General features: G+C 42.5%; 1 protein-coding gene across 1 annotated transcript in view; it reads left to right on the top strand.

The window, feature by feature from the left end:
• Positions 1-21,482, top strand: part of GCN1 (GCN1 activator of EIF2AK4) — a 46,039-nt gene that overhangs the window by 12,549 nt on the left and 12,008 nt on the right. Inside the window, exons 17-44 of the mRNA XM_075719247.1 lie at positions 1,319-1,394; positions 1,569-1,728; positions 2,664-2,853; positions 2,974-3,098; positions 3,442-3,620; positions 3,792-3,885; positions 4,620-4,733; positions 4,929-5,127; positions 5,614-5,769; positions 8,741-8,922; positions 9,204-9,284; positions 9,805-9,948; positions 10,684-10,811; positions 10,990-11,179; positions 11,594-11,664; positions 14,023-14,188; positions 15,164-15,358; positions 15,545-15,791; positions 16,442-16,563; positions 16,870-16,984; positions 17,479-17,658; positions 18,001-18,221; positions 18,943-19,011; positions 19,160-19,298; positions 19,407-19,603; positions 19,965-20,107; positions 20,885-21,002; positions 21,168-21,383. Coding sequence (XP_075575362.1) covers positions 1,319-1,394; positions 1,569-1,728; positions 2,664-2,853; positions 2,974-3,098; positions 3,442-3,620; positions 3,792-3,885; positions 4,620-4,733; positions 4,929-5,127; positions 5,614-5,769; positions 8,741-8,922; positions 9,204-9,284; positions 9,805-9,948; positions 10,684-10,811; positions 10,990-11,179; positions 11,594-11,664; positions 14,023-14,188; positions 15,164-15,358; positions 15,545-15,791; positions 16,442-16,563; positions 16,870-16,984; positions 17,479-17,658; positions 18,001-18,221; positions 18,943-19,011; positions 19,160-19,298; positions 19,407-19,603; positions 19,965-20,107; positions 20,885-21,002; positions 21,168-21,383 — 4,217 coding nt within the window. The remainder of the gene's footprint in view (positions 1-1,318; positions 1,395-1,568; positions 1,729-2,663; positions 2,854-2,973; positions 3,099-3,441; positions 3,621-3,791; positions 3,886-4,619; positions 4,734-4,928; positions 5,128-5,613; positions 5,770-8,740; positions 8,923-9,203; positions 9,285-9,804; positions 9,949-10,683; positions 10,812-10,989; positions 11,180-11,593; positions 11,665-14,022; positions 14,189-15,163; positions 15,359-15,544; positions 15,792-16,441; positions 16,564-16,869; positions 16,985-17,478; positions 17,659-18,000; positions 18,222-18,942; positions 19,012-19,159; positions 19,299-19,406; positions 19,604-19,964; positions 20,108-20,884; positions 21,003-21,167; positions 21,384-21,482) is intronic.

Below are 21,482 nucleotides of genomic sequence, written 5' to 3'. Positions count from 1 at the left end.
CCTAGACTAGTTGTAGTCTAAGCTTGACAATTAATTAGTTTATTTCTTAATGAACCTGAGTTACCAAACATTTATAATTCCAAATGTGTATATTCTGTAAAAGTCTTTCCAATAAAAAATGTGTTTGTGTGGTGTCCCAGGTTGTAACTAAATAGTTGCAGCCAGTCTAAGGGATGTGGAGAAGCCTAAAATTAAGAAGATGATGGGGAAAAAGTAAAATAAGGCTGGAGAAGAAAACATGTAGGTGGTATGTGGGGGAAGAGTAATAGCAGATAGGAAATCAATTAGGTTATAAATTAGTGTCTCTGTGCTCTGTTTTGTTCTCTTGTGTTTAAAGATTAATTGAAAAATTAATGGTATGTGCCCAACAGGAAACACTACTGGCTACATTTTAAGATGAAAGTTTTGAAAATAAGTTCACGAATCATTTCTCTGAAATGAATTAATTTATATTTTGTGCAAAGCTTTGAAGAGGTAAAGTTTTCTACGTGGGAAATAACAGCATTTCTCCTTTGCTTGCTGTGATCCCCGTTTCCTGAAGGCAACGTGTATATCCATTCATTTTCCCTTCCAAGTCTGCAAATATCCTGAAACAGCGTGATTTGGAAAATTTTATATTGCTCCCTTAAGATGTTAGCTCCAAAACCTAATGCTGATATTTTGAGAGTAAATATTGTCATGAATTGTTATCGGTTATTTCAGCAAAACCATCCAGCTAACATGCCTAACATCCCCAAACTATCTGATGCCTTGAATGTCAAAAGTCCCCTGTACCATACTTAATACAGGTTATAACCCACCCCATGTTTCAGGGCTTTCTGCTCCTGCTTTTGTGATATGGTTGAATGTTGACATACAAACCAAGGGGCCTAGTGACAGTTGAAGCTCAGAAGATGGTATGAGGTAAAATACCAGGGTTACTATTCAAATAGCATTATGCACTTGTGTGTGAATTCGGTATATGTTTTATTGTCACTGAAGACATTTCGGCAGTGCTCTGGAATTAACAGTATTGATGCAGCGAGTATTGTGTTTATTGTTTGGTTTGCGCTGTTGACTTAGACAAAAATAGGTCACACATCGTGGTCAGGAAAATTCTGCTGGGATCCAGCTAACAATGTTTTTATGAAATCATGGTTCCGTTTCCAGTCTTGGCAGATCTAAGTTGGATTTGTGTCTAGCTTCACTGATTATGTAGAGGCTCAGTTTGGGTAGCTATTTTAATGTGTCCCATTTGCTGTTTGTTTGTTTTCAGGTAAAAAAAATCTGTTTCCTTATGAAGTGTTATGCTATTTTAAATATTTGTCTTTTCTCACAGCAATGTGTACAGTACTGCAGCTGACAGAGCGCCTTCTCTTGGATCATGCACAACGATTACCTGAAAGTAAAGTTCAGTACGTAGACTGCCCTTGCTGCCACTGATCTGTGTCTGATCCCTGAATGTTAATGTAGGCAGTGGAGAGGGTGGGCTTGGGACTTTGCACAAAATGTTGAACTCTGTGCTTTTGTGTCCAGTTGGTTAGGAGAGCTGCCTCCCTTGCTAAACCTGTTTATTTCTCTGTTTTCAGGCAGTATCACCGTGCCCTTGTTGCAGTACTGCTGAGTCGGACCTGGCATGTTCGAAGACAGGCCCATCAAACAGTTAAGAAGCTCTTGTCCTCTCTGGGAGGGTACAGACTGGCATATGGGCTCTTGGAGGAGCTGAAAGTGGTTCTCAGCTCTCATAAGGTGAGTAGTCAAGAAGCCTTGTCTCTGCTTAGCCAGTTGTTTGTATGCTGCCAATCACCTCCCTAGCCTAGATTTGTTGTTAGTATTGACATACAGCATGATACGAAGATGATTCAGTTCCAGATGATCTCTTAGAATGCCACTTGTTACTAGATTACTGCATATTACTGTATCAGTGTCTGTGGTGTGCCTAGTCTTCCCTATCTACACAGAAGACGTATTATTCAAAATTATTTGGGGAGGAAGCTGCAGTTTTCCATGTCCTATTATTTTAATCCAAATTTAACCCTGGCTGGAAGACTAAGTGCTTCGTTCCTTTCTTGGTATCCTAGTTCTTTGGCCCTGTCTTATAGGTCAGGCTGTCTATTTAAACAAATGCAATATAAATACTTAAGTTGCAACTGATATCAAAAGTAAAAAGAAAATTAAAAAAAGGAAACAATGAATGCTATGTTATTAGGCATGCTGCTAAGCCAGTGCCATCTCAAGTTGTATAATAGATTAAGTCGCATTAATTAGGTTCCAAGGCTGGGACTTTGTAAATAGACTTCCCATGTCACATATACAGCCTGAATAAAGTATTTTTGAAAAGATACTGGGTAAAATTAGACTGCAGAAGTCGGGCATACTGTTCCCAGCCAGCTGGTTCAACCTTTTCCAAAGTCCTCTTTGCCAAAAATGATGATTTTAGTTTTATTTTACCCTGGCTCGCCAAATCTAGTATAGTCCTCCATTCTTAGTCTTTCTGTCACTGTCATCTCTGTGCTTTGGTTCCACTGTCATCCTTTATCCCTTCTTTCCTTTGAAAACTTGAGGTTGTTAGTACTGACAGAGGGAGCTCATTGTTGATATTCAGTGTAGTGTTACTGTGGGGAAGTGTGCTCAGGGCTCAGGAAGGCTTGGTGTGATGTGTTATTGACAAGTTGTCTGCTCAGGTTCTGCCTCATGAGGTCCTGGTGATGGAGTCGGGCGAGCTGTCGGAGCTAGGAAAGACATACATTCCTCCCCGTGTCCTTCATGAGGCACTCTGTGTCATCTCAAGTGCGGCAGGGCTTGATGTAGATTCCTTTGAGCCAGAAAAGCTGGCACTGGAGATGCTGCTGGTGAGCCATCATCCATCTGTAGGTAAGTGAAGGGATAAGACCACTCTCATGGCCAGTGTATGGGTTTTTTATCTTACCTTTTTATTTTATTGTATTAGCAGTCTGCTTCATATTTATTATGCTCATTTATTCTTCCTGCTAGTGGCAGTGCAGCCAGGTCTTTGGCCAGCCCTCCTCATCAAGATGAAGATAGATCCCAAAGACTTCATTACCAAACACTTGAATGATATTTTACCCAGGATCACTGCCTACACTCCGGAGAACCAGGTGATAAACTGCTTTCCTTGTGTTCGTTTTGGAAGATACTTTAGAACAGGAGAGTTTTCTGGAGGAGTTAAGTACTAACTGGTCTATAAGGAAGGAGATCTGCCTAAAAGGTGGGGAAAAGGCAGGTTCAAAGAGAATGTCTCTGGTGAAAAGGAACTGGGATTTAAGGGGGGAAGAATGTATACCAGCAACTGAGTAGAATTCTAGATAAGATTCAAGTACCCACTGAACAAGGAGTTAGGAACTAGAACGTAATGTGGGCTGCCTCAACAGGGCATAATTTTTTTGAGAGAATTTCAAGGAATACTGATAATAATGTTTTTTTCCTTTGTTTTCCTGATAGTCATCTATGAATGCAGTGGGATCTCTTTCTTTGCTCTCACCTGGTAGAGTGCTCCCACAGCTCATCAGCACTATCTCAGCATCAATGGAGAATCCAGCTCTGTGCCAGGTTACTCGAGAGGAATTTGCCATCATGAAGACACCAGAGGGAGAACTGTATGACAAATCTATAATACAGAGGTAAGACTATAATTTTTTTCTCTGTGCACCTGGGGATTGATTGCTGCTGGCATCTAGCCAGCAGGTGAGTGGGTTTGTCAGATGCTCTTTCTGGACAGGAGTTTCTGGATTTGCGTGCCTGCATCTTAGTCCAGAGCAGTGCTGATTCTTTTCTCTGCTTTTCCTTTTCAGTGCTCAACAGGATAGTATGAAAAAGGCTAACATGAAGAGGGAGAACAAAGCTTATTCCTTCAAGGAGCAAATTATTGAGCTGGAGCTGAAGGAGGTGAGTTGTTGGGAGCAGGAAAGCCAGTAGTGAAGGTTCTGACCCCAGGCTATCTCGTATGTTTTGTTGCATGGCTTCTGGCATATGTTTGTACACTGTTGGGAAAGATTCCCTGAACTTCTTTGAATACCTAAATGTTATCTTCTCTTACATCTGTATTTGTATCAATTTATATGATATTCTACTTGTTTGTGAGTGTGCTTGCTAGTTGGTAGTACTGTTTTTTCTCTTCATCTCTTGTTCAATGTATCTCATGTAACTTTTTCAGTAAGAGTTGTTAAATAGGTGCTTCCATCTTGTAGACAGCCGGCAGTTCTTTTCAGTCCAGCCAGAGCAGTGGGTGTAGGTGGGGGAAGAATTTGGTGAAAGGAAGGGAATGTACCATGCTGGCTGGAGCATTCTTTTATTAAAGGTTGACTTCTGTTTGCTCAGGGAAGGATAACATGCCCATCCACTGTAGAAAGAGCTGGACAGGTCTTGCTAACGATATCAAATAATTTGTGACCAATTTAAATGTGGGAGAAACTGACATTACGCTGCTAATGGCACTCTAAAGTGTTGTTAACCTGCTGATTTCCATTTTGTGTCTTCACTTCAGAGTGATATGCTTGGAAGAATATTTTGATACTGTTTTAAAAGTAAATTGAAAAAAACCCCAATGTGTCCAACTTCTTCTCTCGAGGAGGTGGTGTTAATAGCTCCTGGTTAATAATGTCCATGGCACTCTACTGCAGGAAATAAAGAAGAAGAAAGGAATAAAGGATGAGGTGCAACTGACTAGCAAGCAGAAGGAGCTGATGCATGCACAGCTGGAAAGGGAGTCTCAGATAAGGAAACGGCTGAAGGAGGTAAGTTTTGATGATCTTTTTTGCCAACTCTGCAGCTACCATCACACAAGTCATTTTGATAAAAGGAAAATGGAGTAGCATAGAGAATATTTGGCAATAACCTATTTGTTTCTTTCATGAGAAATTAGATTTAACAACTTGATTTTTTCCCAATGGAATTTTTTATGGTAACCTTTTGAATTGTTTCTCTTACAGCTTGATAATGAGCTGGAAACAGCCCTAGGACTCCTGGACACTGTTATAAAGAGAAAGCCTCCTGGTCTAACTCAGTACATCCCTGGTCTCATCAGTTCCTTCTTGCCACTTTTTCGATCGCCTTTGGCTGCTCCAAGGGTTAAGGAACCTTTTCTTTCCTTAGCTTCTTGTGTCATGCCTGCTCGACTGAAAACCTTTGGTTAGTATTTGCAGTTGCTGTTTAAGGGCAAGGTGCATTATTGTTATGACAGGGTGGTGAAAATCCTTGCTTTTCCAAGCTGTGGATCATGACCATGTACCACAGACAGCCAAGAGGCAAAACCACCCTGCAACAGTGCTTAGGGAGATGACTGGGATGCCCCACAGATACTACTGCTGGATAGAACTAGGTCCAAAGTCAAGGAGCTGACTAATTGTTGTGACCACCTCTCAGTAGCACTTGGTCACAATGGGATTGTCTCCCCTGTGCAGAGTTTGGAGGATGTGTGTGCAACTCACACATGTGTGTGTGAAGGAAGCTGTCCCCTATAAGCCTCAGGGCTATGCTTCCTTCTCTGTGCCTCTTGCAGCCCGGGCTGTTGCCCGGAGCTTTGTTATAATGCTTGGGTCTGTGTTCCTGGGGATTTTTCTCTCAAGAAGTCTTTGGTTTTAGACTTCTCATGGATTCTTTATTCTTTCATACCAGGTACTTTAGTGAGCCATGTGACCTTGCGCCTGATGAAACCAGAATGTGAATTAGATGAATCCTGGTGTCAAGAAGAGCTGCCTACTGCTCTGAACAGAGTTGTTAGCTTGCTGCATGCCCATACTGTTCCTAGCCGATCAGGCAAGGGAGAGCCAGGTAAAAAGTATTGTAGAACCCTCTGGCACACCCCGCCCCAAGTAACTCTGTGAGCTGTTTTAGTTTTGATGGTTTGTATAATGTTTTATGAGTGAGACTTCACTTTTTTTTTTTCTTTTTTTTTATCGGATAAGTCTTCATAGATACGAAAAACCTTAAGGTTTTTTTGTGGTGGTAGTAGTAGAAATGATGTTACAAGTACAGTAAGTGCAGAAATGAAATAACAGTATTTTTTCTTGAAGTGGTTCATACAGAAAGAATAGTAGTGAAATTAAGGCTCATCTTTGCCGAGGACAGTTCCTACCTTTCAACACCACTTAGCATAAGTGATTCAGTGAGACTAAGTGGAAAGAAAAGAATTGCTTGTTATCTGTGATCTCAGCACTGAAGTGCCTGTGGCCTCTGCTTGTTTGCTATGTAGTGGTGCAGTTCATGAATATTTTATTCTGGCACGGTTGTGGAAGAAGCAGTTCTTTCCCACTCTGTAACGCAAAGGCAAGCACCAATATTTTTACAGTACAAGAATATGATCTGGGTTAAAATGAACCTTTTTTCCTTGAATTTTTTTGGGTTTGTTTGTTTTTTTGTTTTTTTTTTTTTCCACTGGGTTTGTTTTAATCTAGATCACTTCCAGAATCTGCTTCACGATGGGGTGCACAAGTACTTGTACCACTACATTGAAGATAATAGTACAGAAGAGGGAGGATAGGTCTGCTTCCTTTGGAGGCAGGGATGGCTTAGGCTGTCTTAAAGCATCTGGTGTAGTGCAGTGGTAGAGGTGGTTCATCCAGGCTTTGGAGTTGTTCATCATCTAGCTCAATCAAAAACTGCTGTAGTAGATGGTTTATATTGTTTTAAAGGAAATACAGGATTCAGTTTTGTCCCTTACCCCAGTAGTTCAGTTCTTCTCTTGCTGTTCTGTTGCCAGTCAGATCCACAGTTGTGTGACTGTGGCACACATAATCTTCACAGCTGAGTAGTAGCAATTGACCATGTTGAGCACCACTTCAGTGCTGAACATCTCAGTGATAATTCAGTGTCTCTGCTATGTAATTTATTTCCATAGTAAGTGCAAGTTCATTAACATTTGAATCCATTTTCAGGCTTATTTCCAGAAAGTAGTGAAAGTATTTTCAACTGTCCTCCTTCAAGATTTCCTACAGTGCTTAATTAAATGAATATCTGATTTTTATTTTTCACTTCTCCTGCAAGAGTAAGGAAGTAGGTTCTGTAATGCTTTGTTGAACAAGTCATGTTTCCTCATTTTCAAAGTTCTTTGGAGTGTAGTCTTGCAATATTATTTAGTAGAGGTTAGTTTCCTAGGTTACCATGAGACCTAAAAGAGACCCTACCTCATTATAATGTGGATGATAAAATTGAACATTCATGGCTGAAATGCCAAGACACATTTTATAATCTTTTTCCTATTGGTCAATACCAGCTGCTGTGTTACTGAGAACATTTATCTTCTCAGATAAAGCTTTCTTCCTCCTCCTGCATATAGAGGGACAGTTGCTTAAGCCTAAAAATATCTGGCCAATAATTAAAAAGAAAAAAAGGAGGAAAAAAATGGCATAAAAGCAAACAGTTACTGAGCAAACAGAGAGAAAAATCCCACATCAGAAATGGAGGGAGTTTTACCTAAGCTATTCATGTTAAATAGTTAGGAGCTCACAGTGTGTTTGGTATTTAATATTTCTCCCTTAAACTACTTTTGCAGTGGCCATGCCCTACATAAGCTGACTAATACTGCAGTATTGTATCTGCAGCGCTCTTCATCTGCATCTTAGAAATTTAAAATCTGGCATTCTCTAACAGCACAGATAGGATGTAGCTGGCAAACGTTTTCCCTAGACGTCTAATACTTGAATTTTAACTGGACTAACTGGGGGACTGGAAGGAGCATTTGTTATGTCCCATAGCCAAGCCCCGGTGAGAAGGAAGGAGCAAAATCTTTAACAATGGGAATCCAAAAGCTTTAATTTTTTCAAGGGGGGAGGGGAGTTGAGACTTGCACCGGAATTAGAGGAACCTCATTCTCAAGAATCTAGCTGAAGACTGGAGTGACAGGTTAGCTCGGTTCGTAGGAAGTGTTTAATGGGAATGTAGCTGGCAAGCAGGCCCCTACTTTGGGACAAATGAACTTTAAAAGTGAATTACTTAAATTGTATCAGATCCCTGTGTGGATCCTCCTGCTCAGAAGTAAAATTGACCATAACTTTTTTTTTGTTTAATTAATTTTAATATTCAGAGTGTACACACAAACTTAATGCACTTTAAAGAATAGATTTCATTTCAGCTTTGGTTGTGTGATGGATTTGATCTTGTGTTCCATTCCCCACTGCCTGCAAGTATTTCCAGGATAGATAAAACCTCAGTTTTGCCTGTCGGTCTACTTTAATCCATTGAATTGTTTCAATTTCATTTGCAGTGTGTATTTTCATACTGTTGAAGCATTGGAAGTAATTTGGAATCCTAATGTGACTTTCATTAAAGCCAGCTCATTGGTGTAGCAAGCAACAACAACATTACGTAGACTTGTAGAATCATAGAATCATTTAGGTTGGAAAAGACCCTTAAGATCATTAAGTCCCACTGTTAACCTAACACTGAAATGCCAGATGTCACTGTTGGAGCCATACTGTTGCTGTCGTTGAGTGAAGTGGCAAAGTGGTAGAGGCTAAACAGGGGGGCGGCTCTGTGTGCTGCTTTGAGCTGGCTAAACTTTGTCTATGTGGGGTAAGTCCAGATGAGAGAGTGTCCTTTAGACTGGGTGTTTCTAGGGAGATAGAAGTACTTAGGGTCACTTAGCATGTTTGTACATAAGGCTGGAGCTGGCCATATCCATTATGCGCTACCAAGGTGTACACTTTACACCAGTCGATATTATAAAATAAAGATATGCCCAGAGTTACAACATCTGGGAATATAACAAGATCGGCTATGCTCAGGATTGTTTTTCCTTTTGCAGGTGCTGCCCCATTATCAGCTCCAGCATTTTCCTTAGTCTTTCCTCTCCTAAAGACTGTTATGACTGAGACACCTCATGACAGTGAAGACAAGGAGGACTTTCTGGTCAAGATTCTGCAGATCCTTACAGTCCATGCTCAGCTGAGGTCATCAGCAAATGGCCAGGCTTTGCTGGTGGATGAGGTAAGTGAGGGCTGTGGGGATCAGATGACCTCCTTCAGCAGTTGTTCAGAAGAGGCATGGGATAAAACAGCTAATGTGTAAACTGGACAAAGCAGATTAATTCTACAAGTTAAAGTTACCAATGTAAGATTGTTTTCTGTCACAGGTTTTGGTTACCTGTCCAGCCCTAGGTTTTGATTGTGATTTTTATAAGGAGTCTTATACACAGGCAAGGTACTTTGGAGTCACAAGACATAAGGCTTTTTCTCCTCTCTCCACCTTTTGTCCCTGCAACCTTTCAGAATGGCCCAGAGTTGCTGCCTCGGAGGGACATGCTGATTCTGCTGACCCGGGTGATAGGAACGGGTTCTCCACGGTTACAGGTGAGTCTTTGGCTTCAATCACAGTCAGGATTCTGCCTAAGTTTCATCAGCATATAACTGAGGGAAATACACCCACCTGGTTTAAGTCTCTGAGGCTGGTGGTTGATACGTTACCAAGTTTCTCCTATGCTTAATGTATTCTTCTTGGGATAAAATGCCTTTACCTTTTTTCTTGTGGGTTTTATTACACCAGGCATATTCTTTGGTTTTCCACGGGTGACATTTTATTCCTTTTCTAAGGCCTTGCTCTGGCAGAGAAGTTTAGTAGTTGCTCCCCTGAGTAAGCAGCAGTAAACTTTGTTCTAAGGGATGAGGTGGCAGAAAGGTCAAAAATAATAAAAAGGCAAAGGGTTGGATTGAACTCATCAGTTCTTGTTTTCATCACGAACCTTTGTCACTGTTCTTTGACAATTTCTTCTCTTGTGATAGCACTTGGCCCCCACCCTGCGCTTGCTTTGACCAGATGCACAGAAGCAGAAGGCAGCGGTGGAATCTCTAATACTTCCTCATGGCATTCTAGGTTTTGGCTTCCAATGCACTGACCACCCTGTGCACAAGCAGCAGTGGGGAGGATGGCTGTGCCTATGCAGAACAGGAGGAGATCGATGTGTTACTTCAGGCCCTGCAGTCTCCATGCATGAATGTTCGAGATGCAGCTCTCAGGGTAGGTGGGAATCATTCAGGTTCACACTGAATTCCTTAATTTTTTGGGAGGTGAATATTCTCCAACACTGATGAAGAGAGGCTTCAGCTGTGATGCTAGTTTTTGGGTATTGTGTCTACAGGAGGACGCACTAGCTATGGAACAATAATGGTCTAAGTAATGCTCTTTGTGCTAGATTTATCTTGCAAAAAGGAGTACTCTGTGTCTACCCACACCCTTGTTTTGTTAAAACAGGTGTAATTATGACCATGCCTTCTATTTACAACTGCATAGAGCTAAGTCTTAAAGAGAGAAGCTGTCAAAAAATTCCTATGTCTGTGCTGGGCCCTGTGTTTTTGGAAAGCTTCAGGCTTAGTCACTTCTCAGAACATAAAAAAGAAAGAAAAAAAAACCAAGGGCGCTTGGTTTTCTTTGCCATGAAACAAATTTCAGCTTAGCTCACCTGAGCTGGCTTCTCTGTACTTAGAAGCAGAGAAGATTGTAGCCAGCAGAGCACAACCTGGTGCCTAGTTGCCTCTCTGCAACCTGCCCATGGAGCGCTATTCTTGAGTTTCACCATCTCACCTATTAGCAACAGGAAGTCTTTGATCTGCATGGGCAGCGTACTGCGCAAGCAAACAAGAATTTTGACACTTCCAACCACTGAGAGCTTGACTTGGCAAAGGTTTTAACTGTTTTAAAGCATCTGTTTCTAAAATCAGATCCTTGCACTGATTCTTCTGTAAACTAATTCAGGGACTGATGGAGCTACAAATGGTTCTACCAACCCCAGACAGTGATGAAAAGAATGGACTGAACCTGTTGCGTCGCCTTTGGGTAGTAAAGTTTGATGTGGAAGATGAGATTCAGAAGTTGGCAGAGAGGTAAGAGTTTCCTGGCTGATTGGATTGTAAGGGGATCTCCCTCTCACCTCATGGAGCTCCGCTGGCAGGGGCTTTGCCTCCCACAGGTGGAGGGCAGCTTTAGGTCACCCTGATATTGCATATAGCAGTGGCTTCTCTTGCTGAATGGTGATCAGTCACCTCTTTGTGTGTGCTGCAGGCTGTGGGAGTCCATGGGTCTGGAGCTACAGCCTGACCTCTGTTCTCTGCTGATCAAAGATGTCATCTACCATGAAGAAGCAGTGCGACAAGCAGGTGCTGAAGCTCTTTCCAGAGCTGTAGCTCAGTATCAAAAAAAAGCAGCAGAGGTCATGAATAAACTTACAGAGATTTACCAGGAGAAGCTCTATGTAAGTACTCTTGTCCTAAGGTGTTGACAGGCACAAGGTTGTGCTTTATTTTGTACTTTTTATTAATCACTTTTCCTTTTGTCTGTCTTGAGGATGTGCATGAAGCCTACTGTTGCTGTGTTTGAGCTTATCACAGTCTTTAATGTCTTGAGCCTCATGTTATCAGCCAGTAATGGCACCGTTGTACAGGTGAAAGATATGCCTTAGGTGATGCAGGAAGACTGTGGCAGAGCAGGGTCAGTCTAAGTCTTTTTGGGCCTAAGCTAGCCCTCTGCTTGGTTTTTTACCGTGCTCTTCTGCTAGTGCTATCATACCTCTGTGCAGTATTATAAAATGGCATTGCAGGTATGGCTGACAGCATTCTCTGTGTGTGTGTCCTTGGAAAAGGCATTCTGAAATTTTTTCTCCTTCCAGAGGCCACCTCCAGTTTTGGATGCTTTGGGACGAGTGATATCTGAATCACCGCCTGACCAGTGGGAAGCAAGGTACAGTCATCTTCAGATTGATCTCATCACTTCCTGTGCTTCCAAATGAGATTTTCTAGATTTTTGTTTAGAAGTTGCTTCTACAAGAAGGGCCAGAAAGAGGATCTGGGGAACTACAGGCCTGTCAGCTTGACCTCGGTGCTGGGGATGATTATGGAGCGGTTCATCTTGAGTACACTCAACAGGCATGTGCAGGTCAACCAGGGGGTCAGGCCCAGCCAGCATGGGTTCATGAAAGGCAGGTCCTGCTTGACCAACCTGATCTCCTTCTATGACCTGGTGACCCGCCTGGTGGATGAGGGAAAGGCTGTGGACGTCATCTACCTGGACTTTAGTAAAGCCTTTGACACCATCTCCCACAGCATTCTCCGAAGGAAGCTGGCAGCTCATGGCCTAGGCAGGTGTACCCTTTGCTGGGTAAAAAACTGGCTGGGTGGCTGAGCCCAGAGACTTGTGGTGAATGGAGTTAAATCCAGTTGGTGACCGGTCACAAGTGGTGTTCCCCAGGGCTCTGTTTTGAGGCCAGTCTTGTTTAATATCTTTATCAACGATCTGGATGGGGGGATTGAGTGTGCCCTCAGTAAGTTTGCAGATGACACCAGGCTGGGTGGGAGTGTCGATCTGCTGGAGGGTAGGATGGCCCTGCAGAGGGACCTGGACAGGCTGGATTGATGGGCTGAGGCCAACTGTATGAGGTTCAACAAGGCCAAGTGCCGGGTCCTGCATTTCGGTCACAACAACCCCATGCAATGCTACAGGCTTGGGGAAGAGTGGCTGGAAAGCTGCCTGGCCAAAAAGGACCTGGGAGCGTTAGTCGACAGCCAGCTGAACATGAGCCAGCTGTGTGCCCAGGTGGCCAAGAAGGCCAACAGCATCCTGGCTTGTATCAGGAATAGTGTGGCCAGCAGGAGCAGGGAAGTGATTGTCCCCCTGTACTCAGCACTGGTGAGGCCGCACCTGGAATACTGTGTCCAGTTTTGGGCCCCTCAATACCAGAAGGACACTGAGGTGCTGGAGCATGTTCAGAGAAGGGCAACAAAGGTGGTGAAGGGTCTGGAGCACAGGCCTTATGAGGAGCGGCTGAGGGAACTGGGGTTGTTTAGTCTGGAGAAGAGGAGGCTGAGGGGAGACCTTATTGCTCTCTACAACTACCTGAAAGGAGGTTGTAGTGAGGTGGGTGTTGGTCTCTTCTTCCAAGTAGTTAGCAATAGGACGAGAGGAAATGGGCTCAAGCTGCATCAAGGGAGGTTTAGATTGGATATTAGGAAAAATTTCTTCACAGAAAGGGTAGTCAAACATTGGACCAGGCTGCCCAGAGAGGTGGTGGAGTCGCCATCCCTGGAGGTGTTTAAAAAAATGGATAGACGTGGCACTTTGGGATGTGGTTTAGTGGGCATGGTAGTGTTGGGTTGATGGTTGGACTGATGATCTTAGACATCCTTTCCAACCTTAATGATTCCTAGTTTTACTTTCATTAAAAAATAATCCAGCCACCAAGCCAGGAAACATGAAATTATTACTCTACCCTTACCTGGTTTAGTGGTGGACTTGGTAGTGTTAGATTAATGGTTGGACTGCATGATCTTAAAGGTCTTTTCCAACCTAAATGATTCTATGAGTCTATAAGTTCAGGCAGCAGAGAAATAAGGGAATGTTAAAGGAACAAAATATAGGCAGTTGTATTGACCTGCTGGTTTCATGCGTCCTTCTGGTAGAGAATATTTGTACCCCCCAGCAGGCTGGGCAGGCCAAACTGAAATGCTCTCAGCTCCATCAAAATATTGGGTGCTGTCTTCTCTATGTCCTTCTGATAAGAACAGAGTCTTTCCCTCTCAGACTGTCTGATTTTTATCTTATCTTACTGTATTCCCACCTCTGTATGGGCAGTCGATTGTTTCAAGAGCAGCAGTGGGAGCCTTAATGAGCTGGACAAATTCCAGTTTGGATAATTACTTTTTGTCTACTTGTATGCCCTATACAGGTATAATAGGAGATCATCTTGTTCGCTACCTGTCTTAAGCTAATCTGTTCTTTAGTGCTGATGTACCTTGTTGTAAAGCTGCTGTATTTCAGCAGTAGATGAAGTGATCCTGATGTCTGTCTTTATTGGACCATGTATCTGTAATGCTTAATCGGGATAAAGGTCATTATATGGCTGGAGGATTGTTGTCCTTTTGGGAACGTGCAGCATAGGGTTATGTAATGAAATGCACGTAGGTTGGAAACTCTGAAGCTCTTTGGTTTCGTAATGGTTCTCTCTCTTAATTTCTGCTATGTACTGCTGATAGCAAATGTGACTGTCACCTCAAGCAAATTCTGTGAAAAGTCAGTAAGCTCACAAGCTCACCATCTTTACAGGTGTGGCATAGCTTTGGCCCTCAACAAGCTCTCACAGCATCTGGACAGTTCTCAGGTGAAGCCCCTCTTTCAGTTTTTTGTACCGGATGCCCTGAATGATCGCAGCCCTGAAGTCAGGAAGTGCATGTTAGATGCAGCTCTTTCAACGCTCAACACTCATGGCAAAGTAAGTCTGAATGTTTCTCTCTCTAGCAGTGGAAAAAGATGGAATGAAAATGTAAATACTGTGTTGGAGCCCATAGATTTATTTGTTTGTTTGTTTTATTTCTTAGAGGTTGCTGTTACTTTTAACAGCTGAAAACTTTCATGTAGTAGGAATTTTTGTGTGTCCGGAGTTGTTCTATTAGTGACTGGTGTTGACTAAGTGTAGTTCTTCCCTGTCATTGCTATAAAAAAGAAATAGCCCTGAATCACTGGAGTTAAAATGGTATAAAACTAGACCAGTAAAAGTCAAGTCACACCATAGATCTTCTAATCCTGGGAAGGTGAGAATTCCTTTTCAGGCGTCATGCAAAGGAAAATATGAAAGCTTGCTGATAGTTGGCTTAATTTAACTGAAAACAACTGAAGTCATTCAGAGAATTGAGGACCATCCTTCTCACTGCTAGCCCTTTTCCAGCAGCGTTAGATGGGGGAGGTGTGCAGGGTGTAAATTGCTTAGCTTCTGATTTCCTCGTATGTGCCAGTCACCTCTTCTGAACAGCCCTCTGCATTCCTGTTAAGCCCAAGACAATTGGAGTATTTTCATATTATTAATTTTTCCCTTCTGTTTCTTAGAAAAGCCATGTGAAGTTTGTTTTATCTTTCTGTTCTCCCTTTGCAAATGGAGCAAGCAAAAGAGCAGGCACCGATGCTTAGGCTACCAGTCTTACCTAGTAGCTTGCATTACTTCTGGCAGAACATCATGCTGGCAGGTTTGGGGGATCTAATTTTTAAGAGCTAACTTCCTTGTAGCAGGAAATGTTTGTTGCCTGTTGGGATGGCACAAGGTTTTATGTGATATGTGACACATTAAATGAACCATAAATACAGTGTGATTGTTCACTTTGTTGGCTCAGAGAAGAACAAACATGTCCACTGAGCATAGCAAATCTCATTCTGAGTGAAATCTAGTGGCAAGTTCTGTGGTTTTGTTTTTCAGGACAATGTTAACTCTCTCTTGCCAGTGTTTGAAGAATTCCTGAAAAATGCTCCTAATGATGCCAGTTATGATGCTGTCAGGCAGAGTGTGGTCATTCTGATGGGTTCACTGGCAAAACATCTGGACAAGAGTGACCCTAAGGTGAAACCAATTGTTGGCAAACTGATAGCAGCCTTGTCCACACCATCTCAGCAGGTAGGTGCCTTCCTGGAGGAATTCTCATGTTCCACGCAGAGGCAGGTTAACACTACGATACTTTTAGGGATCTCGGATGAAGAATGGCTCTGGTGACAGAAAGCTGTCATTGTGGGTGCGGTCTATGGGGAAGTTGTGTTGGTGGTGAATATTTTGTGATCTGATAGCTAGTGGATTGTTTTACAGGTTCAGGAGTCAGTGGCAAGCTGTTTACCACCTCTGGTGCCTGCAATTAAGGAGGATGCAGGAGGAATGATACAGAAGCTAATGCAGTTGCTTTTAGAGTCTGATAAGTATGCTGAGCGCAAAGGTGCAGCTTATGGGCTGGCAGGCCTGGTGAAAGGCCTTGGCATCCTCTCTCTCAAGCAGCAGGAGATGATGACCACACTGACCGATGCTATCCAGGACAAGAAGAACTTCCGTCGGCGTGAGGGTAAGGGACAAAAGCTCTTTTCCTTTCCAAATACTTCAGATTTCTCTTGTATCTACTACCATTGTGGTCAGATCAAATGATACCTGAACCCTGTGCTTGCTTTATCTACATTTATTTTACTAAAGTTTGCAGAGAAAGAAATGGGGAGTGTCTGTCATGAGGCCATTGATTGTGTATAGTGTTCTAAAATCGCTTTACTGGCATTGTGGTGGAGGAAGGGTGTCTAGTCCTAGACAACGTGCTTGCGCCCCTCCCTCCTGTTTTCAAAGGCAGGTGTTGCTAGGTGGGCTCCTGAGCTTTCTGAGCAGGAAGAGAGCTGTACATATTCCACTCCAGCTGGTCCAGAGGGGCTTGCACAGCCTACTTGTTCCTTTTGCTGCTGGATGTCTCCTGTCCTTATTTTTGCTTACCTAAGGTAGGACTCAGAGGACTGTTACATGTTTTTAATGCTACTGGGCTTCTTGTCCTTTCTGAGACCAGAAATCCCCACTACAGCACTAGCCACAAGTGCAAGAAGGCAAGAGACTTTCAGCTGTGAGATTTGAGTGCTTTTGGAGAAATTCTACAGATATTTGGCAACTTGTATCTTCCTTTCGATCCCCTTTAAATGAAGTTGTATTTTCTTCTGACTGTCCTTTTTGTTTCTTTAGGGGCTCTGTTTGCCTTTGAGATGCTCTGCAGCATGCTTGGAAAGCTCTTTGAGCCCTATGTAGTTCATGTGCTACCTCACTTGCTGCTTTGTTTTGGAGATGGGAACCAGTACGTGCGAGAGGTAAAATGCTTTAAATTTCTGAGAACAGAGTGTTAACAGAAAACCAAAATGGAATAGATATGAATACTGTTTGTAACTAGGCAAATTGAGAAGGTGGATCTATCCCTTGAGATACCACTAATACAGTTCGATCGTTTTAATAACCAAAAGCATTATTTCATTGGCCATTAATTGGGAGCAACTTGGCTAGCTGCATCATTGTACTTAGACACTATTTTATGTGAAGGCTTTGTTCCCATTGAATCTCTGAGGAAGGAGAAAACATGCATTGTGACACAGCTTGTAAATGGTCTCTTCTCCTTGGAGGCTGCAGACGACTGTGCCAAAGCCGTGATGAGCAACTTGAGCACTCATGGAGTGAAGCTGGTTTTGCCATCACTTCTTGCAGCACTAGAAGAGGAATCTTGGAGAACCAAAGCTGGTATGGACTGATCTGACTGACATGATTGAGGGTAACCCAGAGTTCCCTTCGCTGTCTTTCCCCTTGTTTATTCCTTCATCCCTGCAGAAGGCTGTGATAGTTTATTGTCCCATAAGGGACTGTGGAACTTGCAGCTTTTGAAATACAAATGAGTTCCCTGACACGTTTGAGCAACTTTTTTCCCCCAGCAGATTCAAGGGATACTTTTTACCCCCCATCTCTCTAGAAGCACTCCAGAAGCTGGAAGTTTCCTCCCCTCCTTCTTTTCCCTGGTACAAAAAGGGGAAAAAAAAAAAAATTTGGTGTCTTTAAGTGGCATAGAGTGGCTTAATGCATTTCAGCCATTCTCTGTGTTCTCCAACTGGTAGATTTGAGTTTGAGGTAAATGTGATCATCTTCTCATATGTCTTCTTAATGCTGTGTATTGTTTTGTGTTTTGTCTTTTTTTCTCTCTCTTTTTTTTTTTTCTTTCTTTTTGTGTATTTCATGCACAGGATCGGTGGAACTGCTGGGGGCTATGGCGTACTGTGCTCCCAAACAGCTCTCTTCCTGCTTACCCAATATTGTGCCAAAACTTACTGAAGTGCTCACAGATTCTCATGTGAAGGTGCAGAATGCAGGTCAGCAAGCTCTCAGGCAGATTGGGTCTGTCATCAGGAATCCAGAGATCCTGGGTAAGAACTGTCTGTATCTCTAATGTCCTGACATGAGCATGGTTTATAATAGCAAGGTTTATGTTCACAACATTTAGGATTAAATTGAAACTTCTATAGAAATGAAACTACTCCTAGAAAAGTATAACATGAAATCTTAACAGCAGCTGTCTGCTTCAAGGCTTTCTGAATGCTCCTATCCATTTTGTCAGCTAGTGTTAATAGGGTTTCCTCTGTCCCTGTGCTGCTAGTTGCTTTAGAAGGATCTAAAACATCCCATGAGAGAACAGCAGCTCACCCTGACATGTGTTTTTTATTTTATGTACGAATAAAGTCTTTTCTCTCCTTTTTAAAAATGTTCAGCAATCACTCCAGTTCTGTTGGATGCTCTCACTGACCCCTCCAGGAAGACCCAGAAGTGTCTGCAGACTCTCCTGGATACCAAATTTGTCCATTTCATTGATGCGCCATCCTTAGCACTGATCATGCCGATTGTTCAGAGAGCTTTTCAAGATCGTTCCACAGACACCAGGAAAATGGCTGCCCAGATCATTGGAAACATGTACTCCCTGACTGATCAGAAGGTACAGTGCTAAAAATGCTCTCTAACTGTATGCTGTAGTTACTGTGTAGGAGGTAACAGAGCAAGCACTGGAGAGAATTTATTTGGTTTTGGGATTTTGCTGTTAAGGTAGACAATATTAGAATCCACGCAGCTGCTTTAATGAAATGTATGTAAATGAACAGATAATGGCTATAAAGACAGTGACAATTTTCAGATGCTTAAGACTGTCAGCTTTGTACTTTGGTCATCTAGTTAATACCAGATTTATCCCTGCAAAAAGGTCTTGTAATTTTTACCATGTAAGAAATGCCTTAACAAACAAACAAGCAAAACCAGTGAAACCCAGAGCAGCTGCTTACAAATGGATCCAGAGTTTGTTTGAAAAGTATTTGTAGAACCTCACTGTAGGCTAAAGATCTGTGTTTAATTTTTGTGCTGATAATCTCTACCTTTAAACCTTGTGTAAATGTTAAGTGTTGCATTTCCCTTAGATACAAGGTGCTGGGTTGTGGGTGAACATCAAAAAGGTTTTGAGTGGTCTGTACAGAGCTGGTGGTGTTTCTTGGACTTGCAGAACAATTCAGTGTGCTTATTTGCAGGATTGTGGAATCAACTGATTAAACTCTCAGGATGTTAAGATTGATTGCTAATAGTAAAGGGCTGAATGCCCTTTACATGAAGGTGACAGATTTCTTTCTTGTTTTGAATCTAGTTCTTACTCTGCGGGCTCTTTGTTTCAGGATCTGGCTCCTTACCTACCCAGTGTGACTCCTGGACTGAAGGCATCTCTGTTGGACCCTGTACCTGAGGTAAGTCTTTTGTACAAATACAGTTTGTCTTTCAGTGCATTAGGTTAGACTTTGTCCCGATCTTCTGTAGATCTGTAATCAGTCTGACACATCTGTCTTGGTAACTTTGACTGGATATTTTGCAAATCTCTGTTGTCTTGTCTGTTAGGTGCGTACAGTGTCTGCAAAGGCACTGGGAGCCATGGTGAAGGGTATGGGAGAATCATGCTTTGAGGATTTGTTGCCATGGCTGATGGAGACGCTGACATATGAGCAGAGCTCAGTGGATCGATCTGGTGCTGCTCAAGGTGAGGACAGCTGTGTCTGAATACTGACCTCAGACTTTCTTGGGTTAAATCAGGATTAGCTTGTTCTTTCTTGTGTTTATCAGCTATGTTACCTGCTTTTTTCCCCAGGTCTGGCTGAAGTTATGGCTGGTTTGGGGGTAGAAAAGCTGGAGAAACTTATGCCAGAGATTGTAGCTACTGCCAGTAAAGTGGATATTGCTCCACATGTTCGAGATGGTTATATCATGATGTTCAACTACCTGCCAATTACCTTTGGAGACAAGTTCACTCCCTATGTTGGTCCCATCATTCCTTGTATCCTTAAGGTACGTAGCAAAGGCCTGAAGAGTTTTATTATTAGAGGATAAATAGAAGGCTCTACAGTATTTTAAGCATCATTTACAGTAATTGTGAAACATGCAGAGACTTGTCCAGCTTTGCTGGACTACACAAAATATAAAAGAATTTAAATTATAAATTATTTCTTGTTCCAAGTTACTTGCTTGCTGTCTTTTGTTTGTAGTCACTAGTAATTTCTTGAAATCACCTTTGTGCATTCACAACTCTATAGTTCATTTACTTTTCATGGCTGAGAGAGGAAACATCATTTTGTTTTCCTCCTGTTGGTTTTGTATATTGTGCTGAAAAAACCCCAGCTTTCACAGACACTTCTCTCTCTCTGTTCAGGCACTGGCAGACGAGAATGAGTTTGTGCGGGACACTGCCCTGCGCGCTGGCCAGAGAATCATAAGTATGTATGCCGAGACTGCCATTGCACTTCTCCTGCCACAGCTTGAGGATGGCCTGTTTGATGACTTGTGGAGGATAAGGTAAGGGATAACCATCTTATCCACAGACACTTCTCTTCCATGGTTGGAAAACTGGTGTGATTTAGACTCTGTGTTGCTCCTCAAGCAAATGCAGAGACCTCCTGGGAAGCAAAAGCAAGTCTCTCTTTTTGCTTGTTGATTTGAATGTGATGCCTTATAACACTGAGTCTGCAAAGCCTTGCCAGACTTGGATCAGGTTTCTTGGTACCTGCAAAGCATTCCTACTAGATTGTTAATTCTGGCAGTGACTCTGAAAAGCACTTCCAAAGCAGTTGATGTGGCAATATTTAGCCCTCATATATTGTTTTTCATTTTTCAAAATGCTGAGTAAGTTATTGCTCCCCTGTGTGTGAAAATGTGCAGTGGAGCACTCACAGCTAATAGCAATTGCTCAAAAATTAGTTGTACTAAAAGGCTTGTGTCAGCTGAGTGCTGATGAGTGCGCTTACCCCAGGTGAGTATCTTTTGGGTTGAGACAGATACTGGCAATGTCTTGTTCCTTTTCAGAGTCCAGGCTATTCCCTGATTCGTTGCTTTGATACAGGAATTCTCTCAGCCCCTTCCAGTTTGGAATTCATTCCTTCCCTTTCTCTTTAGTATGCTTCTTTTCAGTCATGTAGGCAGACTGATCTTCCCTATCAGTCCATGCAGCATTTCAGTGCTGACCTAGCTCTTTGCCTTGCATTTTGCTCACCTCTGTATTTGACATACTGTCATATTTGGACAGGTACTGCCTGAATACCCTGTTTCTAACAATTGACTTGCTCCTGATGCCAGGTTTAGCTCAGTTCAGCTCCTTGGAGATCTTCTATTCCATATCTCGGGAGTCACTGGAAAAATGACAACAGAAACTGCCTCAGAGGATGACAACTTTGGAACAGCCCAGTCAAACAAGGTAAAGCTATTCTTGTTTGTTGTGCTCCCCGCCCCCCCCCCCCCCCCCCTTTTTTTAAATCAGCATGGAAAGCCTACTAGAAAGACATATTGAATAATCATGTATTTTCTTCTTTTTATAAGTTTCAGGAGTGGATAATACAATTTTGTTTCTGTTTCTTTTCAGGCTATTATTAATGCTCTTGGTGTGGAGAGGAGGAACAGGGTGCTGGCAGGGCTGTACATGGGACGCTCTGACACCCAGCTGGTAGTGCGTCAAGCCTCCTTACATGTCTGGAAGATTGTAGTCTCAAATACTCCTCGCACGCTGCGTGAAATCTTGCCAACCCTGTTTGGGCTTCTGCTGAAATTCTTGGCCAGTACTTGTGCAGATAAGCGAACGGTGAGAAATTGAGTAATGCCTTCCTGTTACTGCAGGTGACCATATAAATTAATTCCTGAAGAACACAGGATAATTCTTTTCTATAAATCACTCTAAAGC

Source organism: Pelecanus crispus, chromosome 11 (assembly GCF_030463565.1).
Source record: "Pelecanus crispus isolate bPelCri1 chromosome 11, bPelCri1.pri, whole genome shotgun sequence".
NCBI lineage: Eukaryota > Metazoa > Chordata > Aves > Pelecaniformes > Pelecanidae > Pelecanus > Pelecanus crispus.
Note: the sequence above shows the minus strand (reverse complement) of the source record. Positions and strands in the feature narration are given on the sequence as shown.